At 37.8% G+C, this 25,771-nt stretch overlaps 1 protein-coding gene across 2 annotated transcripts in view; it reads left to right on the forward strand.

Moving 5' to 3' along the window:
• Nucleotides 1–25,771, forward strand: part of ANKAR (ankyrin and armadillo repeat containing) — a 74,610-nt gene that overhangs the window by 18,061 nt on the left and 30,778 nt on the right. For both annotated transcript variants that reach the window (XM_086719125.1, XM_086719126.1), the window contains 7 exons: nt 2,388–2,568; nt 3,538–3,757; nt 5,256–5,291; nt 13,660–13,861; nt 16,568–16,776; nt 18,943–19,047; nt 21,185–21,426. In XM_086719125.1, the coding sequence (XP_086575251.1) occupies nt 2,388–2,568; nt 3,538–3,757; nt 5,256–5,291; nt 13,660–13,861; nt 16,568–16,776; nt 18,943–19,047; nt 21,185–21,426 (1,195 nt within the window). The remainder of the gene's footprint in view (nt 1–2,387; nt 2,569–3,537; nt 3,758–5,255; nt 5,292–13,659; nt 13,862–16,567; nt 16,777–18,942; nt 19,048–21,184; nt 21,427–25,771) is intronic.

A 25,771-nucleotide genomic window follows, 5' to 3' on the forward strand; every position in this document is an offset into this window, starting at 1 on the left:
TCTGGGGTCACTTCTGGAGCTGGCTTCTCCTGATGCCTGCTAAATACCTTGTATCAACTGTGAGGCATGTTGAAGCCAATCCAGTGAAGTAAGTATTTCTTTCCCAATTTTATTGGTTTCAAGGAAGTGCTACCTTGAACTCCTAATAATTTGATGCAAAAAACAGCTCTTTTAGTCATTTTGCTAACAGTTCTTTTCTGTGATGTAGGGATCATTTGGTGAATGATTGAAAACATGCCATGTTAAAATCTCCCCTCTTTGATTTTAGGGGCATTGTTAGTGGACTGAGGTCTTGAGTCTTGATGTTCTCTTTCCTCAGAATGGTTTATCTCCTAGGAAACCCCTGGTCCATTATGAAAATAGGGTCAGTTCCACTGGCCCTCCAGGCATGCCTGAAAACATCTAAATCCTAGATTCATTTTGGTTCAGGTTGGGCCCTCCTACCATACCAGAATAAAAAAGTAGGGGCCACAGTCAGATACCCAGGATTTGGCCATTCCATTAAAGTACAAGAACTCATGAATTATTAAGGTGACAATGACTGGAGCAAAAAGATTAATTTATATCAGTACCAAAATGTCCTATTTTGGGGACAGTATACCAGCATCATGATGTTGCTGTGATTGTTAGGAGGCAGGTCAGAAATCAACTTAATGTGACAATGGTGTATCAGGGAAATGTGGTCCTAGAAGCTCCTCAAAAACTGGGTGCAGATTCCCAGGTAGAAGAATCTGAAGGGAGCTGTTATAGTTCCTGCTATAACTAGAGCTAGGGAGCTAGAAGCTCCTCAAAATCTGCACTGGGTGCAGATTCCCAGGTAGAAGAATCTGAAGGGAACTGTTTTATTTTTTTTTTTTAATTTTTTTTGAACGTTTATTTATTTTTGGGACAGAGAGAGACAGAGCATGAACGGGGGAGGGGCAGAGAGAGAGGGAGACACAGAATCGGAAACAGGCTCCAGGCTCCAAGCCATCAGCCCAGAGCCCGACGCGGGGCTCGATCTCGCGGACCGCGAGATCGTGACCTGGTTGAAGTCGGACGCTTAACCGACTGCGCCACCCAGGCGCCCCTGAAGGGAACTGTTTTAAAAGTGAGGCCCCCTTATAGTTCCTGCTAATATCTACACATAGGTTTTGAGTAAAAGCAGTGATATGTCCCTCTGCAGTACTTGAATGAATTCTCCCTCAAAGCACTGGCCATCTGGGCTTTCTATGCTTCCATAGAAAGGGGGCCAGTGCAGATAGTGTATCCAATCTTGGGGGGAAGGGGTCACAAAAGTCTGTGGCCAAAGACTTTCTCAGGGTATAGCCACCTTCACCACCTCTTGCTTCTCCAGTTTCTAGGGTAGGATAGCCCCCTGCTGGTTCTGGAAGCTTGATTTGTATTGGATAAGTAAATTGAATTTCTAGAAGAAATCAACCCACATTCCTTTGGTATTTGTTAAATTTATACATCTGTTTCATTGCCTGAGCAGTGATCTAAGAGTACATCACTAAGTACCAGAGCCCCCAAAGGTAGTCAGCAGCTTCTGACCCCATAGCAAGTTACCACAGCCAGAGGCAGCTCCCTGGAGAAGTACATGAAAAGATAGAGGTTGCTGGCACTGGGGCTCTATGATGTGGAGCTGGGCCACTGAGAGACCAAAGGACATCCTTAGTGTGATCTCCTGGGCCTGTATCCGTGGAGGCAGTCTTATGAGACTTGGAGTATCTGTTTGTGGTGTCCACTCTTAGCAGCGTGTGTGACACCAAGGGAAGGTGAGCTGTTTTCTTCTAGGTATTTAGTTTAGTCATCCAATGTGAATCAAGCATCCAGGTCTGATTCAGACAGCCCCTTAAGGTCCTAGAGCCTATCATTGCTGTGATGTGAAAGCCTTCAAATCTGAGTAAGATTCAGAATACCTGCTCCTCGATTTTAGAAGCAAGTCCCTAGTGATGAAGTTGGCACCTGTACAAGTTGAGGCCCATGGGCAGTGACAAGTTCCACCACCTGGACTGGCACTGTCTCTGCAAGGTGTGGGTAAAGATGGCCTTTAGTTTATATTTTTATGGTCTAGTTTCTCTTGGGGTGAGAGGATGGTAGACAGGAAGAATGACAACCGCAAATAAATGCAAATAGGTCCTCAAACATGCCTTTATCCGTGCAGAAGTCTATATTATTCAGAAAACTGAAGTGGAAGTAAAGGTCAAGGAAGAGAGGATATTAGCCTCTGACCAGTTCATAACATAGCATTTCCCTAAGACTTTCTTTTTCAATCAAGTCCAATTTAAACTACATTTTTGTACTTAATTATTATAGAAAAATAAAGTTTAGCTAGCATAGAAAAAAAGTAGCAAATTACTTCAAAGTCAGAAAGATTGATCTTTTTTCTTTATTTTTTTTTATAGCTACTATGTGATCTGTTTTGAACTTGAAACTTTCTATCATCAACTATATAAGACAAAGTGGTGGGGAGCCATAAATGAAATCGTGAACAATCTGAAACCAAAAAGACTTCCACTAACAGATGCTCAATTACATGAGCAATTTAAGAAAAAATTTGGCTTCAAAAAAGCTATGAAATGCAAGGTATTTCAGTAATCATTACATAATTTAGTATAGGAGGCTATTATAGATAATATGTTATTATAGGTAAGTATATGTCTCAAATTTTTATTTTAGGGATAACTATTGGGTTAAATGAAGTTTTCAATATGAAATAAAAATTCCACATTTTAGCAGCTTAGAAGCCATACAATTCTGGATAATAAATTTCTGGTAGGGTTGCAAAACAATCTGTTAATGAACTGGATTGTGACCAATCTTAATAAAGGTTAGTATTTATTGAGTGCTTATTTTATATGCCAGGCACTTTATAAATCCTTTTCACAAACTGTTTCAAGGTACTAGTACTACTGTTGTCATTCTGGTTTTACAAATGAGAAATTTGAGGCATTTATTTACCATTTATTTGTTTCAATGTCCATAAATTTAAGAATTGAATAAACTGTTCATTTAATTTTAAAATATTAAGTGGTCAGAATGTTTCAAAGAAGAGTGTAATATTTTTACCTCTCTATTCTGAGAACTAGAACAAAGACGACAAATTGTATTTCTATAGCTATGTAATTTTAGTTTCTAGATTTCTAAATTAGATTGTTCTTAAATCAGAAAAGGAACCCAGGGATCTTCATTTGCTTAAGTATTTCAGGAAGCAAATTTTCCCATTTTAAGCATCTACAAAGAAGTAGCTATAATTTCTCCCTAAAAAGTGGGGGGTGGGGAACTTCCCAAAAATATTTTTTAAACTTCTCAATGTTTCTTAATAGTTCTAACAACTTTAATCATTGCCCAGTGAGACACTTTCAAATGGAAAGTGAAAATTCTACTATGACTGAGCACCAATCATGTAATTATATCAATACATACTTATTAATTATATATTAGTATTATATTTATTATAAATATATTAATATATGTTTATCGTCCTTTTTTTCCTTAAACCAAAGTTTAGGTGTATTTTAAAGAAACTTATTCTGGTGCTCTTAATCCTTTTAGAGCATCCCATTTGGTATGAAGTCTGCTGTTGAAAGAGGATTATCTGCTGTTTTCCATACATTTAGCCGTAAAACCTCAAGCTTGACCATCAATATTTCAGATGAGGCAGGCTATGCCATTTTCCATCATGCTGCTTTACACAACAGAGTTTCTATTATATGTCAACTGTGCAATGCTAGCTTCAACGTCAACCAAAGACGCTTTGTTATGTCTAGCCAAGGTACCATAAAGTTTAAAACATCTAAACTGTTTTTCTTTTACCTGCTCCTACTCAGAGTTAAGAAGACATGTTGATTGTAGAGCAAGATAAAAATTTGGTATTGTATCTAGAGCATAGTTGAGGTTTGTGTTTCCCTTATTTCAGAGAGGCTCTTTTCTAAGTATCACTTATTGCTCTCTCATATAGTATTATTTATTTCTTTATTGTGTCTCCCTCACTTGAACATAAGCTCTGTAAAAGGCAATGATTTGCTTTACTTTGTTTGCTATGGTATTTGAACGCCTAGAAGAAAGCCTGCCATTGTAGGTGCTCAGGAAGTAGTTGTTGGATGAATGCATGATTGGATGAACACAAGGTAGCATTTGATAACCACTGGCATAATTAAAACACAATGGTGCACTATAGAAATTCACAGAAAAGGTAGATAAGTAGAGATCCCAGCAGAAGATCCATTTTTACCCCAGAGTTCTCAAGCAGGGAATAACTTCTTCACAATATATAAACTTAAATAATATTTAATAACAAAAAATTCTTATAATAATAATTGTTTTTAGTTAATGGCCCCTTTAAAGCTAACCCTAATTTTGACTTTTAAAAAGCCACTTTTTCCTGATTCTTAGGTAGGAATATATATATATATATATATATATATATATATATATATATATAATATATGTTTATATATATATATAAAATATATGTTTATATATATATTCCTATTCACTGGAATAAATTTAACCAGTATAAAAATAACAATGTTGAAAATGAAAGCAGAAGTTCTCTATAACTGAAAAGGAAATACAGATTAAATATCAGGAATGGCCGATAAGAAAATTGTGATTTTATATTTTATCTTATATTTTATATCTTATATTGTATCTTATAATATTTTATATCTTAAAAAGCTGTGTTATATTTTCACACACCAAAACATGTTCTGCTTTAATCCTACTGGCTACTAATAAATTATGTACTCTTATCAGTATAATTAATATGTTTTCATATTAAGATGCTTCTATTACTTGATTAAAATAGCACAAATTCAGTTAAATTTAAATATAACAAGTAGCTTATTGTTTAAAGATACATAATATTTTAAGCCTTTCTTGGTGTGAAATAAATCTTTGGTAAATTAAAGTCTCTCATTCATCCTGTGACTGCTTGGATTTCCATTTGCTAAGAATTGGATAGATTTTGACATACGGAAAATGTATAACTCTACTGGCAACATCCACATATGATGACTTACCCAACACAAAACTGCACCAACTGTCAGTTTTAACCAGACTCTAGAGATGCAGCATTCCAGGTCTGCTCTGCCATGATGCCGGCCATGTGCACCAAGCCCAGATGGCTTGACCAAAACCTCCACTCAATCCTGTCGTTGATATCTAAATATAGCAATTTTATTCTTATTCATATGAATCTATTTTGACTAATCTAGGGAACTCATATATGTTAGTAATCGTACTTCTGTGTGTATTCCCCTTTAAAACAGAGTCATCAAAAATGGATGTGAAAAAAGAAAGAAATGGTAAGATATAAATAAAATATTTGGTGCATTTGAAAAGGATATTGCATGTATTAAAACTCTTCTATAGTATATAATCTCCAAAATGTTCTGTTACATGAAAATGTCACATAATGATATTTTCTATATATTTTGAAGTCTAAATTTTTTCTACCCATGGTTGTTTATTCATATTCCTCTTAAGTCTTGTTTTTTTTTTCTTTTTTCTTATTTTTACTGTGGAATTTACAGTTACCTCTACTTATTTCTTTTTTTATATGAAATTTATTGTCAAATTGGTTTCCATACAACACCCAGTGCTCATCCCAAAAGGTGCCCTCCTCAATACCCATCACCCACCCTCTCCTCCCTCCCACCCCCCATCAACCCTTAGTTAGTTCTCAACAGTCTCTTATGCTTTGGCTCTCTCCCACTCTAACCTCTTTTTTTTTTTTTTTTTCCTTCCCCTCCCCCATGGGTTCCTGTTAAGTTTCTCAGGATCCACATAAGAGTGAAACCATATGGTATCTGTCTTTCTCTGTATGGCTTATTTCACTTAGCATCACACTCTCCAGTTCCATCCACGTTGCTACAAAAGGCCATATTTCATTTTTTCTCATTGCCACGTAGTATTCCATTGTGTATATAAACCACAATTTCTTTATCCATTCATCAGTTGATGGACATTTAGGCTCTTTCCATAATTTGGCTATTGTTGAGAGTGCTGCTATGAACATTGGGGTACAAGTGCCCCTATGCATCAGTACTCCTGTGTCCCTTGGATAAATTCCTAGCAGTGCTATTGCTGGGTCATAGGGTAGGTCTATTTTTAATTTTCTGAGGAACCTCCACACTGCTTTCCAGAGTGGCTGCACCAATTTGCATTCCCACCAACAGTGCAAGAGGGTTCCCGTTTCTCCACATCTTCTCCAGCATCTATAGTCTCCTGATTTGTTCATTTTGGCCACTCTGACTGGCGTGAGGTGATACCTGAGTGTGGTTTTGATTTGTATTTCCCTGATAAGGAGCGACGCTGAACATCTTTTCATGTGCCTGTTGGCCATCCGGATGTCTTCTTTAGAGAAGTGTCTATTCATGTTTTCTGCCCATTTCTTCACTGGGTTATTTGTTTTTCAGGTGTGGAGTTTGGTGAGCTCTTTATAGATTTTGGATACTAGCCCTTTGTCCGATATGTCATTTGCAAATATCTTTTCCCATTCCGTTGGTTGCCTTTTAGTTTTGTTGGTTGTTTCCTTTGCTGTGCAGAAGCTTTTTATCTTCATAAGGTCCCAGTAATTCACTTTTGCTTTTAATTCCCTTGCCTTTGGGGATGTGTCAAGTAAGAGATTGCTACGGCTGAGGTCAGAGAGGTCTTTTCCTGCTTTCTCCTGTAAGGTTTTGATGGTTTCCTGTCTCACATTCAGGTCCTTTATCCATTTTGAGTTTATTTTTGTGAATGGTGTGAGAAAGTGGTCTAGTTTCAACCTTCTGCATGTTGCTGTCCAGTTCTCCCAGCCCCATTTGTTAAAGAGACTGTCTTTTTTCCATTGGATGTTCTTTCCTGCTTTGTCAAAGATTAGTTGGCCATACGTTTGTGGGTCTAGTTCTGGGGTTTCTATTCTATTCCATTGGTCTATGTGTCTGTTTTTGTGCCAATACCATGCTGTCTTGATGATGACAGCTTTGTACCTCTACTTATTTTTTAAAAATCAATCACCTGGGGCACCTGGGTGGCGCAGTCGGTTAAGCGTCCGACTTCAGCCAGGTCAAGATCTCGCGGTCCGTGAGTTCGAGCCCCGCGTGGGGCTCGGAGCCTGGAGCCTGTTTCCGATTCTGTGTCTCCCTCTCTCTTTGCCCCTCCCCCGTTCATGCTCTGTCTCTCTCTGTCCCAAAAATAAATAAAAAACGTTGAAAAAAATTAAAAAAATAAAAATCAATCCCCAAAGTAGTTTTTATGCCAAAAAAAAAAAAAAAAAAAAAGCAGTTAATATTATTTAGATATGCTGCCACCTAGTGACAGTAACAATGTATGAGGACTGAGGAATGAGGCATTCTTGACTGAGGTGAGAGATTTTACCTAAGTAGTTTTTGTTAAATGTTAATTTATTTAGTGTGTGTGGGGGGGGGGGGGGCGTCTGGTGCTGAGAGAGAGGGAGAGAGAAAGGATCCTAAGCAGGCTTCTCGCTTTCAGCACAGAGCTGGACACAGGGCTCCATCTCACAAACAGATCATGACTGGAGCAGAAATCAAGAGTCAGACACTTAACCGACTCAGGTGCCCTTGACCTAAGTATTGAATATGGAAAATCAGAAAAATTTTTAAAGGCTGTACCTTCCATATCTATATCTAAAAGACTATATACCTTCATACTCTATATAGGATAATTCAAGGAGGGTTTTTTTTTCTTTCAGGTTTTAGGCATGTTTAATAGATCAACGACAACCAACTTCAGCTTGATTTATCCCCAGAATATTCAGCTAGCAACACAATGAACCTGACATGAAAGTGGTGAATCCTAGCATGATTTAGCCATTCTTCCATGTCAAGAGTTTAACATCTTTTTTAAAATTCCAGTATAATTAATGTACAGTGTTATATTAGTTTCAGGTGTACAATACAGTGATTCTACAGTTCTATACATTACTCAGTACTCATCATGATAAGTGTACTCTTTAGTCTCCATCACCTATTTCACCCATTTCCCCTCCCCACATCCCCTCTGGTAACCACCAGTTTGTTCTGAATATATGAGTCTATCTTTTGTCTCTTTTTTCCTTTGTTTTGTTTCTTAAATTCCACGTATGAGTGAAGTCATATGGTATTTGTGTTTCTCTGATCTACTAATTTCACTTTGCATTATATCCTCTAAATCCATCAATGTTGTTGCAAATGACAAGATTTCATTCCTTTTTCTGGCTGAATAGTATTCTATTGTGTATACAGTAAAACCTTGGTTTGCAAACATAAATCATTTTGGAACCATGCTTGTAATCCAAAGCAGTTGTATATAAAAGCAAATTTCCCCGTAAGAAATAATGGAAACTCAGATGATTTTTCCACAACCCAAAAATATTCATACAAAAATGATTACAATACTGTAATATAATACAAAATAATAAAGAAAATATAAAATTAACCTGCACTTAGTTTGAAAACCATCGTGGCTGGTGTGAGCGAGATAAGAGAGAGGAAGGTTATTGTGTAGGACAACTTTTACCATCACTAATGGAATCACTGCTATCTATTGACTCAATGAAATCTTTTTCTTTCCATGCAACTTTAACAAGGAACCTATCCAATGACACTTGATTTTGCCTCCTTTGAGAATTTTGTGGAAATGTGACGTTACATTGTTGTTAAACAGATTCATCGCTGGTACTCTTACAGCCTTATTCAGGTGGTGCTTTTCTACATAATTTTGCACTGTTTCCAACACTTTACACATCTCCCTAATCTCATTTGAAGTGAGGGATTCCTCTGCCTTTTTCTCCTCCTCTTCACATGAGATGCAGGCCTAGACTTCTTATAAAATCTTACAATTTTGGCCACTCACATACCTCATTCATACTTTTCGATGATTTCCTTCTTAACTTCCATCACAATCATCTCCTTCTTACCGCCTTTCTTTTCAACATTTTTCCACACAGGGACCATTGTATATGCTTACACAGATGTTGAATATAGTACAGTATTAATAAACTTGTCATATACTGTATTTAATGTAACTGGCAATAAGGCAGCAGAGGAAAGTGTCTATATCTGCAGGCAGGCTGACCTAGAATGAAGCAAAGTATCCATAAGCTTACTATTGGATGGAAAAGCAAAGGACTGTCCATAGGTGCTTTGAAGTGACAAAAAAATACACTGTTGGTGCCAGTTGTGGGCACCTTCCAACATTCTGAAAAATCACTGATTTCTGCCAAACACTGCAGCCTGAGACTGAACATCCGAGCATGGGAGATGATCACCCACAATCCCACAGAGAGAGAGAGAGAGAGAGAGAGAGAGAGAGAGAGAGAGAACCATTGGCTTAGTTGTGATCATGTGATATTCGACATCACATACTACTCGTATTGCAAGACATCACTTGTTTATCAAATTAAAATTTACTAGAAATGTTTGCTTGTCTTGTGGAACACTCACGGAACAAGTTACTCCCAATCCAAGGTTTTACTGTATGTGCATACCACATATTCTTTACCCATTCATCTATCAGTGGAGACTTGGGCTGCTTCCATATTTTGGCTATTGTATATAATGCTGCAGTAAACATAGGGATGCATGCATATTTTTGAATTAGTGTTTTTGAATTCTTTGGGTAAATACCCTGTAGTGTGATAACTGTATTATATGGTAATTCTATTTTTAATTTTTTGAGGAATGTCCATTGTGGTTTTCATTTGCATTTCCCTCATAATTACTGATGTTGAGCATCTTTTCATGTGTCTTTTGGCCGTCTGTATGTCTTCTTTGGAGAAATATCTGTTCATGTCTCCTGCCCATTTTTAAATTGGATTATTTGTTTTTTTGGTATTGAGTTGTATATGTTCTTTATATATTCTGTATATTAACCCCTAGATCAGAGTTTTCAACCAGACAATAGTTTCTTCAGACAACATAAGCCCCTCCAGAACTTCCCTAATTCTAGTATGTCTTAGGCCAGTGTTTCTCATCCTCAGCACTGTTGACATTGTGAGCTGGATAATTCTTTGTTGTTGGGGGCTTTCCTGTGTACTATCAAATGTTTTGTAGTATCCCTGACTTCTCTACCCACTAAATGCAGCAACCTCCACCCCAGGTCTTACAAACAAAAATGTCATCAGACGTTGCAGATGTTGTGGGGAGGGCACTTCATCCTACTATTCTGGGATAAACTTTCAAGTACAAAGGAATCATCCAGGGATCTTGTTAAAATGAAGATTCTGTTTTAGCAGCCTGGGTGGGTGCCAAGATTCAGCATTTCTATTAAACACAATTTCAAGTAGTAAGAGGGGGATATAGGATAGTACTCCTGCCGCTGGATTGTGCTGAAATATTTTTTGGAGGGAGGTGGAGAGGAGAAGGAGAGGGTGAGTGGGGAGACTTCTGTGTGTGTGTGTGTGTGTGTGTGTGTGTGTTTAAAAAAACAAAAAAAATGTTGAGGTCATTTTGATTTTTTTAAGTTTATTTATTTATTTTGAGAGAGAGAGTGAGAGAATAAGCAGGGGAGGGGCAGAGGGAAAGGGAGATAGAGAATCCAAGCAGGCTCTACACCCTCAGCACAGAGCCCTATGTGGGGCTCAAACCCACAAACCATGAGATCATGACCTGAGCTGGAACCAAGAGTCAGATATTTAACCAACTGCACCACCCAGGTGCCCTTGGTGTTTCTCCTGCTGAGAGCAACCAACAGCCTTTCATTGACTGAAATAAACCAACATATTCTATAGTCCTATGATTAGGTCTCAGTCTTTTGTGAGAGCCTGTGCTCCTGGACTGTGAACTTCACATGTCTTTGCTAGTCCTCTCCCTGACCTTAGCTGTGTCAGGATGGATGAAGAGTGGCTAGAGTTGGGTATTTCCCTTCCCCTAGGTAGGTTAGGCTCTGATAAAACCCAGCAGGTTAGGCTCTGGTATAACAGTTTCTCCTGAGGCCAAACCTTGTTAAGGAAAATGGAATGCTCTGCTGTATCTCAAAATGGTTCCTTTTTCCCTCCCCCTGCTAGAAGCATGAGGGGATTTTTCTCCAATATCCATTGTGAGATCCTGGTCAAACTCCAGGAGTTAAAACTCACTAAAGCATGGGGGCCTCCTGGGACTGGGGCCCCCAGAGTTTTAAACTCTCAGACTTATCACAATGAGCTGCCAGCAATTCGTCAATTATAGTTCAGATTTCCCTACTGTTACTGAAACCCAAATTCAGCTGCCTGCTGCTCGAAAAGCCAATACTTGAGGGGCACCTGGGTGGCTCAGTCGGTTAAGCATCTGACTCTTGGTTTTGGCTCTGTCATGATTTCAGGGCTTGTGAGTTCCAGCCACACATCGGGCTCCATGCTGACAGTATGGAGCCTGCTTGGGATTCTCTCTCTCTCTCTCTCTCTCTCTCTCTGTCTCTCAAAATAAGTAAATAAGCTTAAAGGAAAAAAAAGCCAATACTCAGAGACAGTTTTGATTGAAAAGGAATCTGAGCTTTATTCAGGAGGCCTGCCACTAAGAAAGCAGACTCTTGTCCCCCAAGGCCAACTCTGAGGTTTCTACCTCACCCAGGGATTTTTTTTAAGGAGTCTATGGCAGTTAATCAGTAAATCAACTACAATTGTCCATAAAAGTTCTTAATTACACACAGACACAATGGTGTCAGTGACAGATGTTATCTCAGTGCTTGAAGGTTGTGCAAGGTAGTTGTGCAAAGGGGTCTGGTTCCTTACTGCTCAGGGGTTGTACAGGAGGGTCTGATTTCTGTTTTGTGATGTGCAGAAGCCTCTGTTTTTTCTAAGAAAGAATGCATGATCTATAGATTACAAAGAAATGGCAATCACTCACATGGGCTAAGTAAGGGTGATTGCTAAAGCTTAAAGACTACTTGGTTGGCTGGAGGGGCCCAGGGGGCTTTACTACTCACTGGTTCTTGTGGAAGTTTCTTTTCAGTAAATTTTGATTCTCTGTATCAGCCTGTCCATATCTTCATTTTTGGAGGCAGTGTTTTTGCCCTGAGACCTCACTTCTCTATCGGATCTAAGAAGCATTGTTGATTTTTCAGTTTGTTTAAACTTTTTACTTGCTCTTAGGACATAGTGATGATTTATGCGCCTTCCATGCCTGACCACAAACTGGAAGACTAAGCAGTGACTTTAGGTAGATAGATCAGAGCAAATACTGTAGATTACCAAAGGCTGTGATGTAAAGCTTAGATGAATAAGGCAGGCCAGAGGTCATTGGAAGTGTCTTGAGTTGGGAGAAAACCAGTGCTTCACTGAGGAATTACCATTTAGGCTGAGAAATAGGAGTTAACTGGACCCTGGTCAGAAAAGCGTGTGGGAGAAGGAAGCTCTCAGCAGGAATAGCCCAAGGTGACTGGATCATTCATCATCCAAATAAGGGAGACTTGAAAATGGAAGAGGCACTGTTAATCATTATGCTCAGGCAACAGGCATAGATGAGTACTTTCCTGGGCAAGCTGGGTCGTGTGGCTGATTACCCCACATTTGAAGAGAAGAAGAAGGCCCAGATGAAGAGAACAAGTTGTGTATGTCATGGGTGTTTTGGGGTGAGGGAGGTAGCTGTTGGTTCAGGTGAATTGGAACCAGTGGATCCTTTTCCTGTATTCATGATCGATGACGTTTTGAAACCTCTGAAGCGTTTTAAGCAAGGAGGTAAAAAGATCAGATTTATAATTTGAAATAATGGATTGGTGAAGGGCAAGAACAAGGTGGGGTACCAGTTGGGCGGCTTGGAGTGGGGAGGTGGTGGCAATAAAGATAAGTTCTAGAGATATTTAGTCTTGGCAATGGACTGGTTATGGAGATGAAATGAGAAGAAGACACTAAGGAGTCTTTCAGGTGTCTGATTTGTAGAACTGGCTGGATAGTGATATCCTTCACTGATTTAGGTAGCAGTGAAAGAAGACCAGGTTTGGAGGGGAGTTCAATTCAGAACATGTTAAGTTTGACGTGGTGTGTGGAGACACCTCGTAAGAGGTTAGAGATAAAGATGTGGAGCTTGGAGAAGAAACAAATCTAGAGACATAATCCTGGGAGTCACCGACTTATAGGTGGTAAATGAAGTCACTGCGAAGATAAAAAGGCCAGGACAGAGCCCTAAGGCTCATGTAGGCATTGGGATAATGAGAACGTCCCAAAGGAGACTCGAAAGGAGTAGCCAGAGAGGTAGGAGAAAAATAGGAGGTTATGGTATCACAAAAGCCAAGGGGGGGGGGGGGGGACATTTTAAAGAGGAAGAACCTTACTGTTGAGAGGTAAGATGAGAATTGAAAAACACCCACTGGATTTAGTGACATGGAGGGCTTTTGTGAGCATATTTTTCTTTGAATTTCAAAGGATTTTACCTCTTACTACAAAACATTTAAGTAAAATGGAAAATAAACAAGAAATAGCTTATTTGATATCACAAAACTATTTTACACATTGACTGAATTTTTCAAATATTTAATATTTTCAATGTTATTTATTCTTCATTTATAAAGAAGTACTAATTTTTAATGGTCAGACATCCTGAATTAAAGAAATCTAGAATTGCCTAAAATTATACTTTTTAATGCTTATCTTGCTTATCTTTTATGATATAAAAGCTCCAGATAAGCACTAAAAAGCTCCACAGATGGATATCAAAAAGATATGTTTTTAGATGGACATTTTAGATCTTGACCGCCTAAATAATTGTCCATACATTTTAGGTCCAACACCTCTACACCTGGCTGCACAGGCTTGCTCACTGGAAACAACCATCTGTCTCCTCTGTTTCAAAGCTGATTACACACTTTCTGAAAAAAGAGGTTGGATGCCGATTCACTTTGCTGCTTTCTATGACAATATTGGCATCATCATTGCTCTCTGCAGGAAGGATCCTAGTTTGATAGAAGCAGAGGCGACAGCTGAGTAAGTTATTAAGCATTTGTAAAAACATAAACCTCTGCTCTCATGGCTTGCCCCAAACACTGACAGTAAAAGGAATGGTTGATATGATCCATGTGAAAGGCTATGTAAGGCTTACCCTCTGGTCCCTATCTTCTTCATCTACCACTTACCTCTACAATGTATAAAGAGAGAACTGCCATTGACCTATCCATGCTATCTGAAAGAATAAGAAGTAAACCCTAGGAAGTTTTTGCTAAACTTTTCTTAGTGGTTTTGTTCCACAGACAAGTTTATCAGGTTAATTACTTAGTGCTCTGGAAGAAGCCTGAGACTAAGGAGGAGAAAAATTGCTTTAAATTGGAATCTACTCAACCAGGAAACAGCACAAGATTATCAAAGGCTGTAGATTACCAGATTATCCAGACCAGTGTGGATAGGCCTCAGATAACAGGAGAAACATCTAATGGTATACAGAAGAGAAACACATTAAAAAGAAGAAAATAACTATGGGGGCACCTGGCTGGCTCATTTGGTGGAGCATGTGACTCTTGATCTCGGGGTTGTGAGTTCAAGCTCCACACTGGGTGTAGAGATTACTTAAAAATAAAATCTTAAAAAACGTTTTTTTTTTTAAGAAGAAGAAAATAACTTTGAAATAGAGAAACACCCCAAATACAATTTCACAATTTAGCTTCTATTTCACAATTCTCTTTCATAATTTAGCAGAGGACCAAACTTTAAGATGGAGGTGTAACTTCTCCTGAAGGGTACATTCTTGGTTATAATTGAAACACAAAGTTATCATTTTGAATCTGAACATGGTTTAGGCATAGTTTCATTCAGATATTTCTGGGTCTTCAGATAACCTGGCCATTATGATTAAGTGAAGAAATTAATCCTCCTTCTAGGTTGGGGCAAAGATGTATGTAAAGAAAGCTTTCAGGAAGCAATGGTCTCTGGCTAATAGTTTCTCTAAGAGACTCTGGAAAGAGCCATGGAATATAGAGACCCGAATCAGCTCTCCTCAGTCATATTGTGACAATGTCTTTGAGTGGAGGGGCATAATGATTAGTGGGTTGTAAAAGCTCAAACAATTGGATATCAGAGGTGGAAATAAGAAGCTATCTGTGAACATAAGGAAAAAGGAAAGGATTCATAGAGAGGACAATTACCGAGGTTGGGATCTGTGTGGAGTTAATGAAGAGTGCGACCATGCAGGTGTGTATGAATATGGAGCCCAAATGAAGGTATGACAAGGAACTGAGAGATCAGAACACAGATGGTAATTAGCATGGATGTTAAAGTCACAATCCAAGGGGCATGTTGGTGAGGCAGTTCAGGAGCTAAGATGCTGGAAGAGCACCCTGCAGGGCAGGGGGAATGGCAATATGGAACTGAAAAGAGAAATACAATTTATTGGGTAGTATGCTTTTCATGAGGAAAATCAGAGTGATAGTGTTAAAGTAGAAGTAATCTTTATCCCTACCACTGAATAGGATAAATAAAGCAATAGAACAGTCTTATTAAAGAACAAAAGGGAGAAAGTGAAGAGATGTTTACTCATAAAAGACAAGAGTTTCTCTAGGACCCAGGGAAAATGAGATAGAGGAGAGAGAGAGTTTGGGGGCTAACTGGGCAAAGGTGAAAGAAAGTTCAAGGACAGGCAGCAAGAGAAAGAGGGCTTCACAAAGAGAGAGGCATGGGTATAAGGATAAAAAGTAGGCATGTGACAGTGAAAAGACAATGAGAGGGAAACTATGTATTGAGACTGTGCTAAGCACCTTATTCATCCCTTACACTAACACTGTGAGCTGAGTGATGTTATCCTCATTCCTCGACAGATGAAGACAATAACCCAATTTGCTTAAAGTCACACTGCTAGTGAGTAGATCTGTTAAGATACAATCAAAGCCACTGTGACAAACATATGCCAAAATATTGTAGTTTAAACAAGGTAAACATGTAACCTTCCTCCTGTTGCTTCTTCACATGTGGCTTCTGTATCCTGATACAAAATGCCTACTCTTGCTTTCATCGTTATGCCTGTATTTTAGCCATGAAGAGAAACAGAAATGCAAAGTAATGGCACATTCCTTTTCTCTTTAGGGAATTGCCCAGGTCACTTCTACTAACATTACATTGGCCAAACTTAGTCATCGGCCAATAGGTATCCATAAAGGAAGCTAGGATGTAATATTTGGCTGGACAGTCATGTGCCCAACCAAAGATCTTCAGTATCTAAGAAGTAGATAGTGGGATTTTTGAGAAAATCTGTTAGTTTCTGCCACGATGAGGAAGCTGGGATTTGAGAACTGGACATGAAGAATAAAGAAGTGGCTTGGAACACTCCCTGGGCTCAGTTTCACTATGTGTACAATGGGCTGATGATACTTGCCTTGCTGTTTCCTTCGCTCATAGAGTTGTAAGGATTAGATGAGGTGGTGTATTCTAAGAACTTTGAACGTTATCAACTTCTAAACAAATTATAAGGTGTGATAATTAAGTTGGGAGGGAAAGTAGGGGCAAATACTAAGGACAGCCAAGGCAAGGGAGGCAAATCTATTTACATGTGGAATATATAGAATAATACCATGTACTGAAGAGAAGGTGATGATATAAATCAATATAAATCAGCCTTCCTCCAACAGCAATGTGAATGGCTTCGCAAGAAGTAAATTTGACACTCTACGTGTGCTTAATTATCATAATATGTTCCTTGATTTTTAGGAATCAGTGTACTCCACTATTGCTTGCTGCCACTTCAGGAGCACTGGACACTATTCAATACCTATTTTCTCTTGGTGCTAACTGGAGAAAAACAGATATTAAAGGAAACAATATAATTCATTTATCAGTGCTAACCTTTCATACAGAGGTTCTCAAGCATATAATAGAGTTAAATATTCCTGAACTTCCGGTTTGGAAAACTTTGGTAGGTGAGTGCACAACACATAATCTCTTTATAAATAAATGTTCTCATTATTATTCAGCTTAATCGTTGATACTCTGAAATAGAGCAAATAAAATAATACATGCATCATATTTTAAACAGTTAAAATCAAAAACTGTTTAGTTAAAAGCAGAAATACAAATAATACTGAACTATATTTTGTGTGTTCAAAAGTACTTTTATTTCTAAATTAAAATCAAAGAATAATAACTCACACTGTACTTTACACAATTATATTTATTTTTATTTTCCAACTTCCTCCAAAAGTCCATCTATCCTCCTTTCTGTCAAAAAAGCAAATTAAAACAAACAAAAAACAAGGAAAGAGGAAGAAAATTAATTAAAGTGAAGAAAACTCCCTCCAATTTATTCCTTCCTAATTTAAAAGACAGATTCAGGGGCGCCTGGGTGGCTCAGTTGGTTAAGTGTCAGATCCTTGATTTTGGCTCAGGTCCTGATCTCAGGGTGATGAGATCAGGCCCTACATCAGGCTCCATGCTGAGTGTGGAGCCTGCGTAAGATTCTCTCTCTCCCTCTTTCTCTGCCCCACCCTGGCTTGCATACGTGTGTGTGCACGCTGTAAAATAAAATAAATAAATAAATAAATAAATAAATAAATAAATAAATAAATAAATAAATAAAACATAGATTCAGCAACATTTTCCCTCATATATTGATATATGTTTTATGAAAAGTTTTGCTTGAGATGTTGCTCCAGATTTTTGTTTGGTCTAGCCTGAAATATTATAAGGATAAGGGTCTCTAAGCCAATTGAATGCACACATCTGATTTTACTATCCCTCAAAACCCCACTAAAATTACACGGAGCTTAACTAATAACATTAGCAACAGTAGGAAATAAGCATTCAAGAGAAAACAGGAAAGGAGAAACTAGCAATAAAATGTTGGAAACAGGCAAGTCTTAGAATTTAGCAGACTGGACAAATCATCCCAAGCTGACAGTGGGAAATCTGAGGACCTCTCAGACTTACACCATAAATCCTCACTAGGCACTCTGACTGAGAGCACCAGGCTAGGCCAGAAAGACCGAAAGATGCCAAGGCAGGAATTCTCCTCAACAAACAGGAAACTGGGAGTCTGCACCAAGAGAAAAGCAAAGGTGATTTCAAAGATGACAGCAAATGAAGTCCCCGAATGGAAACTGTGTACCCGGGCCAAAGGGATGTGGGAGGAATTACCGACAGGTACAAAGAAAACTAGGCAGATGGAATAAAATAAGGTTCCCAAGAAAGACAAAAGTAAGAAAGGAGACAAAACTGTAGTATGCTGCAATGCTTACCTGTGAATAATACCTGCATAGGCATTATAGTATAAGTATGGAATATTCATTTAACTGAATACTATAAATGTGGGGAAGGGGAGGGAGAGGGGTGGCAGCACAGTGGTGGAAGAGCTTACTTCTCATTTACCATAACATGAAGTCAGTCGATGATGTCCAAAGTTGACAGAGCAAATGGTCATAGTGTATATAAGCATTTAGAAATATGGAGGTATATTGAAAGTCCAAAATGGTTATATCTGGAGAGATGAACTCAGAAAAGCGGAGGGTAAAGAGAGACCAGAAAAGAATACTTCTATGTGGTTTCTTCTTGTACGATAGACGTTGTTTAAAAGGATATATATTTATTTGCATTACCTCCACATGAATTTATAGTATAAATGCATTTAGGATTTTTTGAAGTTATCTTCTTCATACTCAGGAAATGTATAAAGCTGCCTATATGCTTTAATAGATATTACATTTTTATTGACAATAACGTAGTTTACTTTGCCTTTCTTGAAAGCTTACGCTTAAATTTTATTGAACAACTGATTTCAGGCAAAAGAGAAGTGTACTGTTTCCCAAGTAAATTTGAACCATATGACCAGTCAATCCAAGTCATTCAGACCAAGTATTAAACATTTCAGGATTTTTCTACTAACTGTATAGATTATAAACCTCAGAGATTATGGGCATTTGCAACCTGTTCAGCACCCCTCAGAAGGCCGTGCACAGAGGGAATTTAATGAATGCATTTGGTGTAATAGTCGTTATCTCAACTCACAGCTTCACTTGGCCTGTACAGAAGCAGATCATTACATTCCCTCTTCTAAAATTACAATATGCATTTTTCTGTTGAATGCTTGCCAGAAATGTTGCAGTGTGAAAGCTATAAACGAAGGATGATGGCTGTGATGTCCTTGGAAGTAATTTGCTTGGCAAATGCTGGATACTGGAAATATATTTTGGATGCAGGTGACGTAAAATCCATTTACTGTCTTTTGCTTACACTATTTTATGTAGCTATAATTATATTCAATCGGTTTAAAATCTATTTTTAATTGTAGAGAAAACTTTTTAGTTGATTTTAAGTTTCTATTTTTCTTTTTTCCAAGGTTATTACCTTTACCTGACGATATATGTAAAATTTTTAATTCGAGTATAGTTGACGCACAGTGTTACATTAGTTTCGGGTGTACAACATAGTGATTCAACTACTCTATACATTATGCTATACTTACCACAAGTGTAGCTACCATCTGTCATTGTGCAATGCTATTACAATACCATTGACTATATTCCCTACGCTGTGGCTTTTATTCCTGTGACATATTCATTCCATAACCGGAAGTCTGTGTCACTCACTCACACCTTTACCCATTTTACCCATGTCTCCACCCCCTTCCCCTCTGGGAACCATCAGTTTGGCCTTGTATTTATAGGTCTGATTCTACTTTTTGTTTGTTTTATTTTTTAGATTCTACATATAAGTGAGATCATATGGTATTTGTCTTTCTCTGACAACCTTATATTTTATTTCTCATGTGGAAACTGCACACAATCAAAAAACTATATAAATTCTACTTCTCTAAAACTTTGTAAACTTAAAAATGATACTAAATTACTGTACTACATTTTATATTTACTTTCAATTAGAAATTATTCTTATTCTGTATTTACACAATTTATTTTTTAAATTAAAATGGGGCAGCTGGGATGGCTCAGTCTGTTAATCGTCCGACTTCAGCTCAGGTCATGATCCCGCGGTTTGTGAGTTCAAGCCCCGCGTCGGACTCTGTGCTGACAGCTCAGAGCCTGAATCCTGCTTTAGATTCTGTGTCTCCCCCTCTCTCTGTTCCTCCCCCAATGCACTCTGTCTCTGTCTCTGTCTCTGAAAGATAAATAAACATTTAAAAAAATAGCAGGGTTTTGTGTATGGGTGTGTGTGTGTGTGTGTGTGTGTGTGTGTGTGCTGAGCACCAGGTATCGTATGGAAGTGTTAAATCATTCACTATATTTACAACTGAAACTAACATTACACTGTATATTAACTAACTGGAATTCAGATAGAAACTTTAAAAAATAGCAGTTTTTGTGTCAACCCTGGGTTTGTCACTAGCTCTGCATTTAGAATTTAAGTTAATTGCTCGCCCTCTATAACCCTAATTTCCTTGTTAATCAAATGATTCCTACCTCATTTGGTTGTTTTGAGAATAGCACTTTCCAATATAACTTTGTGAAATGATGGAAACGTTCTATCTTCATTGTCTAATATGGTATCCACTACTCTAATGTGGATATTGGGCATACATAAGATGCTCCATAAATATTTGTTGAATGAATAAATGAATAAAAAAATTACAAGTAGTACCCTAAAACTAACATTTAGTATTCCTAAAAACATGTACAAAAATCTGTGTCCAAAAGGTAAACTATAGATAAATAAGTCATGAGGGAGGTATCATTTCAGGTAGATAAATAAATAAAGCCCTGGTTATACGGTTATATTTTCCAACATTTCTTGTGTCTCCAGAGTGTGCTCTCTTCTTTCATAGTGAACTGATATAACAAACATCTGACTGAAGCCAATTTTCTTTTTTCACCATGCCCAGTGATTTCCATCCTTGAACCAATTATAATTAATGAAGCTAAGGTTGCTTTTTACTAGATTCAGCACTTTTTTTCAGTTGCTTGTAAAAACTATAGGTAAAATATAATAAAATGCTCAAATAATTGTACAAATGCTGCCACACAAATTTAAAGAATATCCAAAACTGAACTGTATCATGTGGTGGCTCAAAGAATTTATTCATCTATCATTTGAAGCTGAAAATCCATGGTTCCAAGGTGGCTTAGCGTTACCAACATGAAATAATAGGTTTGTGTGCTGTGTGAAAATCAGACGTGTGAACATGAGAGCTGCTTGAATTATGGAAAAGACAGACAGATGAATTCATATGGTTTCAAATTATAATTTTATAAACATGTTATAGAATTATTTGCTAATTGTTCATATGGCGATGACCACAGCCATTATTTAAATCTTATCATGATAAATTAACTATAAATGGTTACAAATAATTCATGCTTTTTCTTGATTTCTTTATTGCAGGTACCATTCCTGCCTTAATTAATCTATTAAAATGTTCCAAAATAAAATTACAATGCAAAACAGTTGGGTTATTGAGTAATATCTCAACACATGCAAACATAGTGCATGCTATAGTAGAGGCGGGAGGCATTCCAGCTCTGATCAACCTACTGGTTTCTGATGAACCTGAACTACATTCTCGCTGTGCTGTCATTTTATATGACATTGCTCAACTTGAAAACAAGGATGTTATTGCCACATGTGTAAGTTCTTTTCATAGAATATAGTTTTGACTGACGTTCCCTGGGTGTCTCAGTCGGTTAAGCATCTGACTTTGGCTCAGTTCATGATCTCATGGTTTGTGAGTTCCAGCCCTGTGTCGGGCTCTGTGCTGACAGCTCAGAGTCTGCAGCCTGTTTCTGTTCTGTGTCTCCTTCTCTCTCTGCTCCTTCCCTGCCTGTGCTCTGTCCCTCTGTCTCTCAAAAATAAACAAACATCAAAAAAATTAAAAAAAAAAAAAAAAGAAGCTAGAAAGGTACATACCCATTTATTATGCAGTGGTGAAATTCCCAGGGAAGAAATCCAATCTCAAAGAAGATGGCAAAGAACAAACCTGCCACAATCCCATGAGTGCTAAAAGTAAACAATAGCAAGATAGTACCAGAGCAAGCACAGCAAAGGACATGAGCTTCAGCAGAGGTATCCGGGTCCCCTCTCCCTTTCTCCCAAGCAACACAGTAGGCCCCAGTGGATGCTATCCACACATTGGGTTTTTGATGTACCTGAACAACCTCGAGCCTGAGAAACCTATCACTTTGGTAGCAACCAGTAAGCAAACCTGTTGTTTGTCTAAAGGGAAATGTTATCACCACACCTTTCAAGATTACCAGCTACATAAAAATCCTGAGGCTTGGCCTAGGTGAAAGAGCTGGTATAGTCTTGATACGCTCCAACATGGGTAGGAATGCAAGAGGCCCAGGGAGGACTGTTTCTCAACAGAAAGGATCACCCAAGATAACACAGAAGGCTGGGCAAGGGCCTACTTAGCTCTAGGGTGTGGTTGCTTCTTTTTGTTTATGAGAGGGTATTACAAGAAATGCTACCACTTTGGCTATTTCTGTCCTGGCTGGAAAATGCAGTCCAACTGTACCAGAAGGATATTTTTTGTGAACACCAAGCAATCTTTGCCATGCTGCATTTCCTCAAATGAAACCCACTATATTGTGTCTGCTTATGCTTGATTTAAGATCTTTTATGAGATATTTATAAGATTATTTTTATTGTTTTCTTCAGTAGATGCTTCTTCACCATGGATTGAATAATTTAGCATCATAAAATGTACCTTTTTTGTCGAGTGTAATACTTTTTCCCTGAATTCTATATTGTCCAGAATTATGTTTGTGATGTTTCCTTTGCACTCTTATGTTTAATTTGGCTCTGCCCATCCTTTTTAACTTTTCTGAGTCATTTCCTGTTGGTTGGTTTGTTATCTTTGGGAAATATATTGGAAATATAGACACCCCAGACTCACCTCTAGAGTTGGTCTTTACTTATTTAGAATTTATAATCTCTGGCTAATCTAATAATTACCCAGAATTGGGATAAATGTGTCCCTTGAATCAGCATATTTAGGTTATGCTTTGTCACTCACTTTGTATTGAGTGTATGTATTGAGCTCATTTATACTCATTGACATGACATGTTTAACCTTAGTTCTGTCATAGTTTGTTATTACTATCTTTTTAACTTTAATCTATTGTGTGGTCAGTGTTTTCCTTCTCTTTTTATCTTTAAAGTGCAGGATTTACATGTCAACATTCATTACCTGTATTTCCTGGGACTTGGTATAACTTTTCAACATGTATATTCATCTTCTTTTATTTTTAGAATGCTTTCCTGAATTCATATCTTTAAGTATTTTTTTTCTGTAATATTCTTTTAGTCCATTCACACGAGGACTTTTTGTAAGTTTATTAGATGGCAGATTCTATTCTAGATGTTGGGGTTATAACAGTGAACAAAACAAATAAAACCCCAGTTTCATGGAAATTGTATTCTACTTGGGAGTAGCAAGACCATGAGCAAAGCAAATAAAACAAACATATATGTTAGGTGAAAATAAGTGGTAAGGGGGGCAATAAAGCAGAGAAAGGGGAGAGGGGAGCGTGGTGAAAAATACTTCAATAAGTATTTGCATTTGAGTGCAGACTTAAAGTAGATGAGAAAGTGTGTCATGTTTTTCTGCTGGAAAGAGTATTCTAGGCTGAGGAAACAAGTGCAAAGTTAATGGAAGTTGGAATGTGCCTGGTATGTTCAAGGAGCTACAAGAAACCAAAAGTAGCTGAGGGGAGAGATACAGGAGATGCTCAGCTGGGTTGGGTAACGGTGGGCCACATCACGGTTGTGGGGGCAACTGTCAGACACCTTGCTTTTGCTCTGAGTATGTTAAGCCATTGAATGATTTTGTTCTGGGAAGTTCCATGAAGAGATTTAGATCTACCCTCTATTGAAATAGGTGGGCAAGAGTGGATGTGTCAAGACTAATTCAAAGCTATTATAGTAATCCAGATGACAGATAAAGGTATCTTGAACCAGGGTAATAATAGTGAAAATGGTGAGAAGTGATCACGTTCTGTATTATATATTTTTTAATGTTTATTTATTTTTGAGAGAGAGAGAGAGACAGAGTGTGAGCAGGGGAGGGGCAGAGAGAGAGAGAGAGAGAGAGAGAGAGAGAGAGACAGAATCTGAAGCAGGCTCCAGGCTCTGAGCTGTCAGCACAGATCCCAATACGGGGCTTGAACCCAAGAGCTGTGAAATCATGACTTGAGCCAAAGTCGGACGCCAAACCAACTGAGCCACCCAATCGCCCCTACATTCTGTATTATATTTTGAAAGTTAAGTTCACCAGGATCTGTGGGAAAGTTGAAAGATATGGAGGGACCTCAAAGGAGACTAAGAAGGAATGGCCAACAAGGTAGGAGGAAACCTGAAGAATCTGTATCAGCCAAATGAAGAAAGTGTTTCAAAGAGGAAAGAATGATCAATAGTGTCAAAGCTATTGTAAGGTGAAAGTCAAATACTGACCATTGCATTTATTTGCCTGAATTAAATGACCAGCTCTCTTTGGGAACACTAATTATTTGCATATTATATTACCTTTTCCTGCCTTACATAGCTATCATTTTTTCTCTCGTCCTTTTCCACTCATTGTTTCATTTTATTTCATTTTTTCCCTTAATCCTGTCCTTGTCCCTTGCTATGTTTTTCAGCATTGTTTATTTTTGTGTGGATTACAATTTGGCTTTTATATTTCTCCACATCTTTCCTGAGCTTTTCCAGCTCTCATTTCTTCTCCCCTATTTCAAAAATATCTTCCCTGAGCTCTGATGTATCTCCTGTGCACTCTTGTTTTATAGAAGTGATTGTTTCATTAATTTTTTTCATTGATAATAATGTACCACTTTAAGTTAAAATCTCATCTATTTTTGTGGAAATATTTTTTTGATGAACATTAACCATTTGTCGTAAATTTTTCTACTTTTTTTTCTTAAATATATTTGGACAGATGCTGTTCTAGTTCTGTTTTGATCATTACTCATCTTTGAATTAAGTAAGTTCTTTCTCGTCCTGCTACTTGCAGGAAGTATATGTGGGAAAGGGTCCAGTTCTAGGCTAGCAAGCATATGACTTATGCCACAGAGTTGTATGCATGGGTTCTTTCAGCTTTACTTTTCCCTAAGCCAACAGAGACTGGTGCATAGTACCTCACAATGTAAGATTCTATTTCCTCCACAATGCGGAGTCCATCTCTTCCTTTTTACCTCACCGAGAGTCTACTTCTTCCAAACATATCTTGTCAGTATGATTCCTTGTCAATCCTTGCCTTCCTTCATTTTTGAAACATGCCAAATTGACCCAGGAAAGAGCCTGCTTCCATCCTGTATATACCAATTCCTATTATTTCAGACAGGGAATTGTGTATTTCTTTTTCTGCCCCTCAAGGTCAAGGGGCAGAAGGTCAAGGTCTGCCCCACAGACAACTGTGGTCTGCCAGCATTTCCTATGGACAGTGGCCATGGGAGATCTCTCTAATTCTTGCTGGTAATTCACACAAACTTATTGTGGCTCAATATTACAGATGTCTCCTAACTTTATTGAAAATGAGGTTACATTTCTGTTTATCTTCCTTAGTATTCTTGCATTATTTCTGTTAGTAGAGAGAAATGCCACCTTTATTCCATTTAAAATTAGGAATTTATATTTAAAAATATTTTGTGTTGCACAAATATAATTACCAATTACCAGTACGATGTTTACAATGGCAAATATTTCCAAATTGGCAGTGTATTTAATTGATCTTACTCAATTGCTTTACTTTTTAGACATTTATTAAATGTTACAGTGAACTTGTAGCCTTAACTTATTTTGCTGTAGAGGAGACTATTTTATGCTCAGAGTTAACTGTCATTTAATGTGACATGCCAGTAGAGACATTTGTTTATGGGCAACCATTCTCTCCTATGTAAGCAGATATTTATAGCAAGAAAGATTATAGACTTACATTTTTAAATAAAGATTGCATAAATCTTAAATAATTCTATTGTA

This window comes from Puma concolor, chromosome C1, assembly GCF_028749965.1.
Source record: "Puma concolor isolate L17-30 chromosome C1, mPumCon1.1.hap2, whole genome shotgun sequence".
In the NCBI taxonomy this organism is placed as follows: Eukaryota; Metazoa; Chordata; class Mammalia; order Carnivora; family Felidae; genus Puma; species Puma concolor.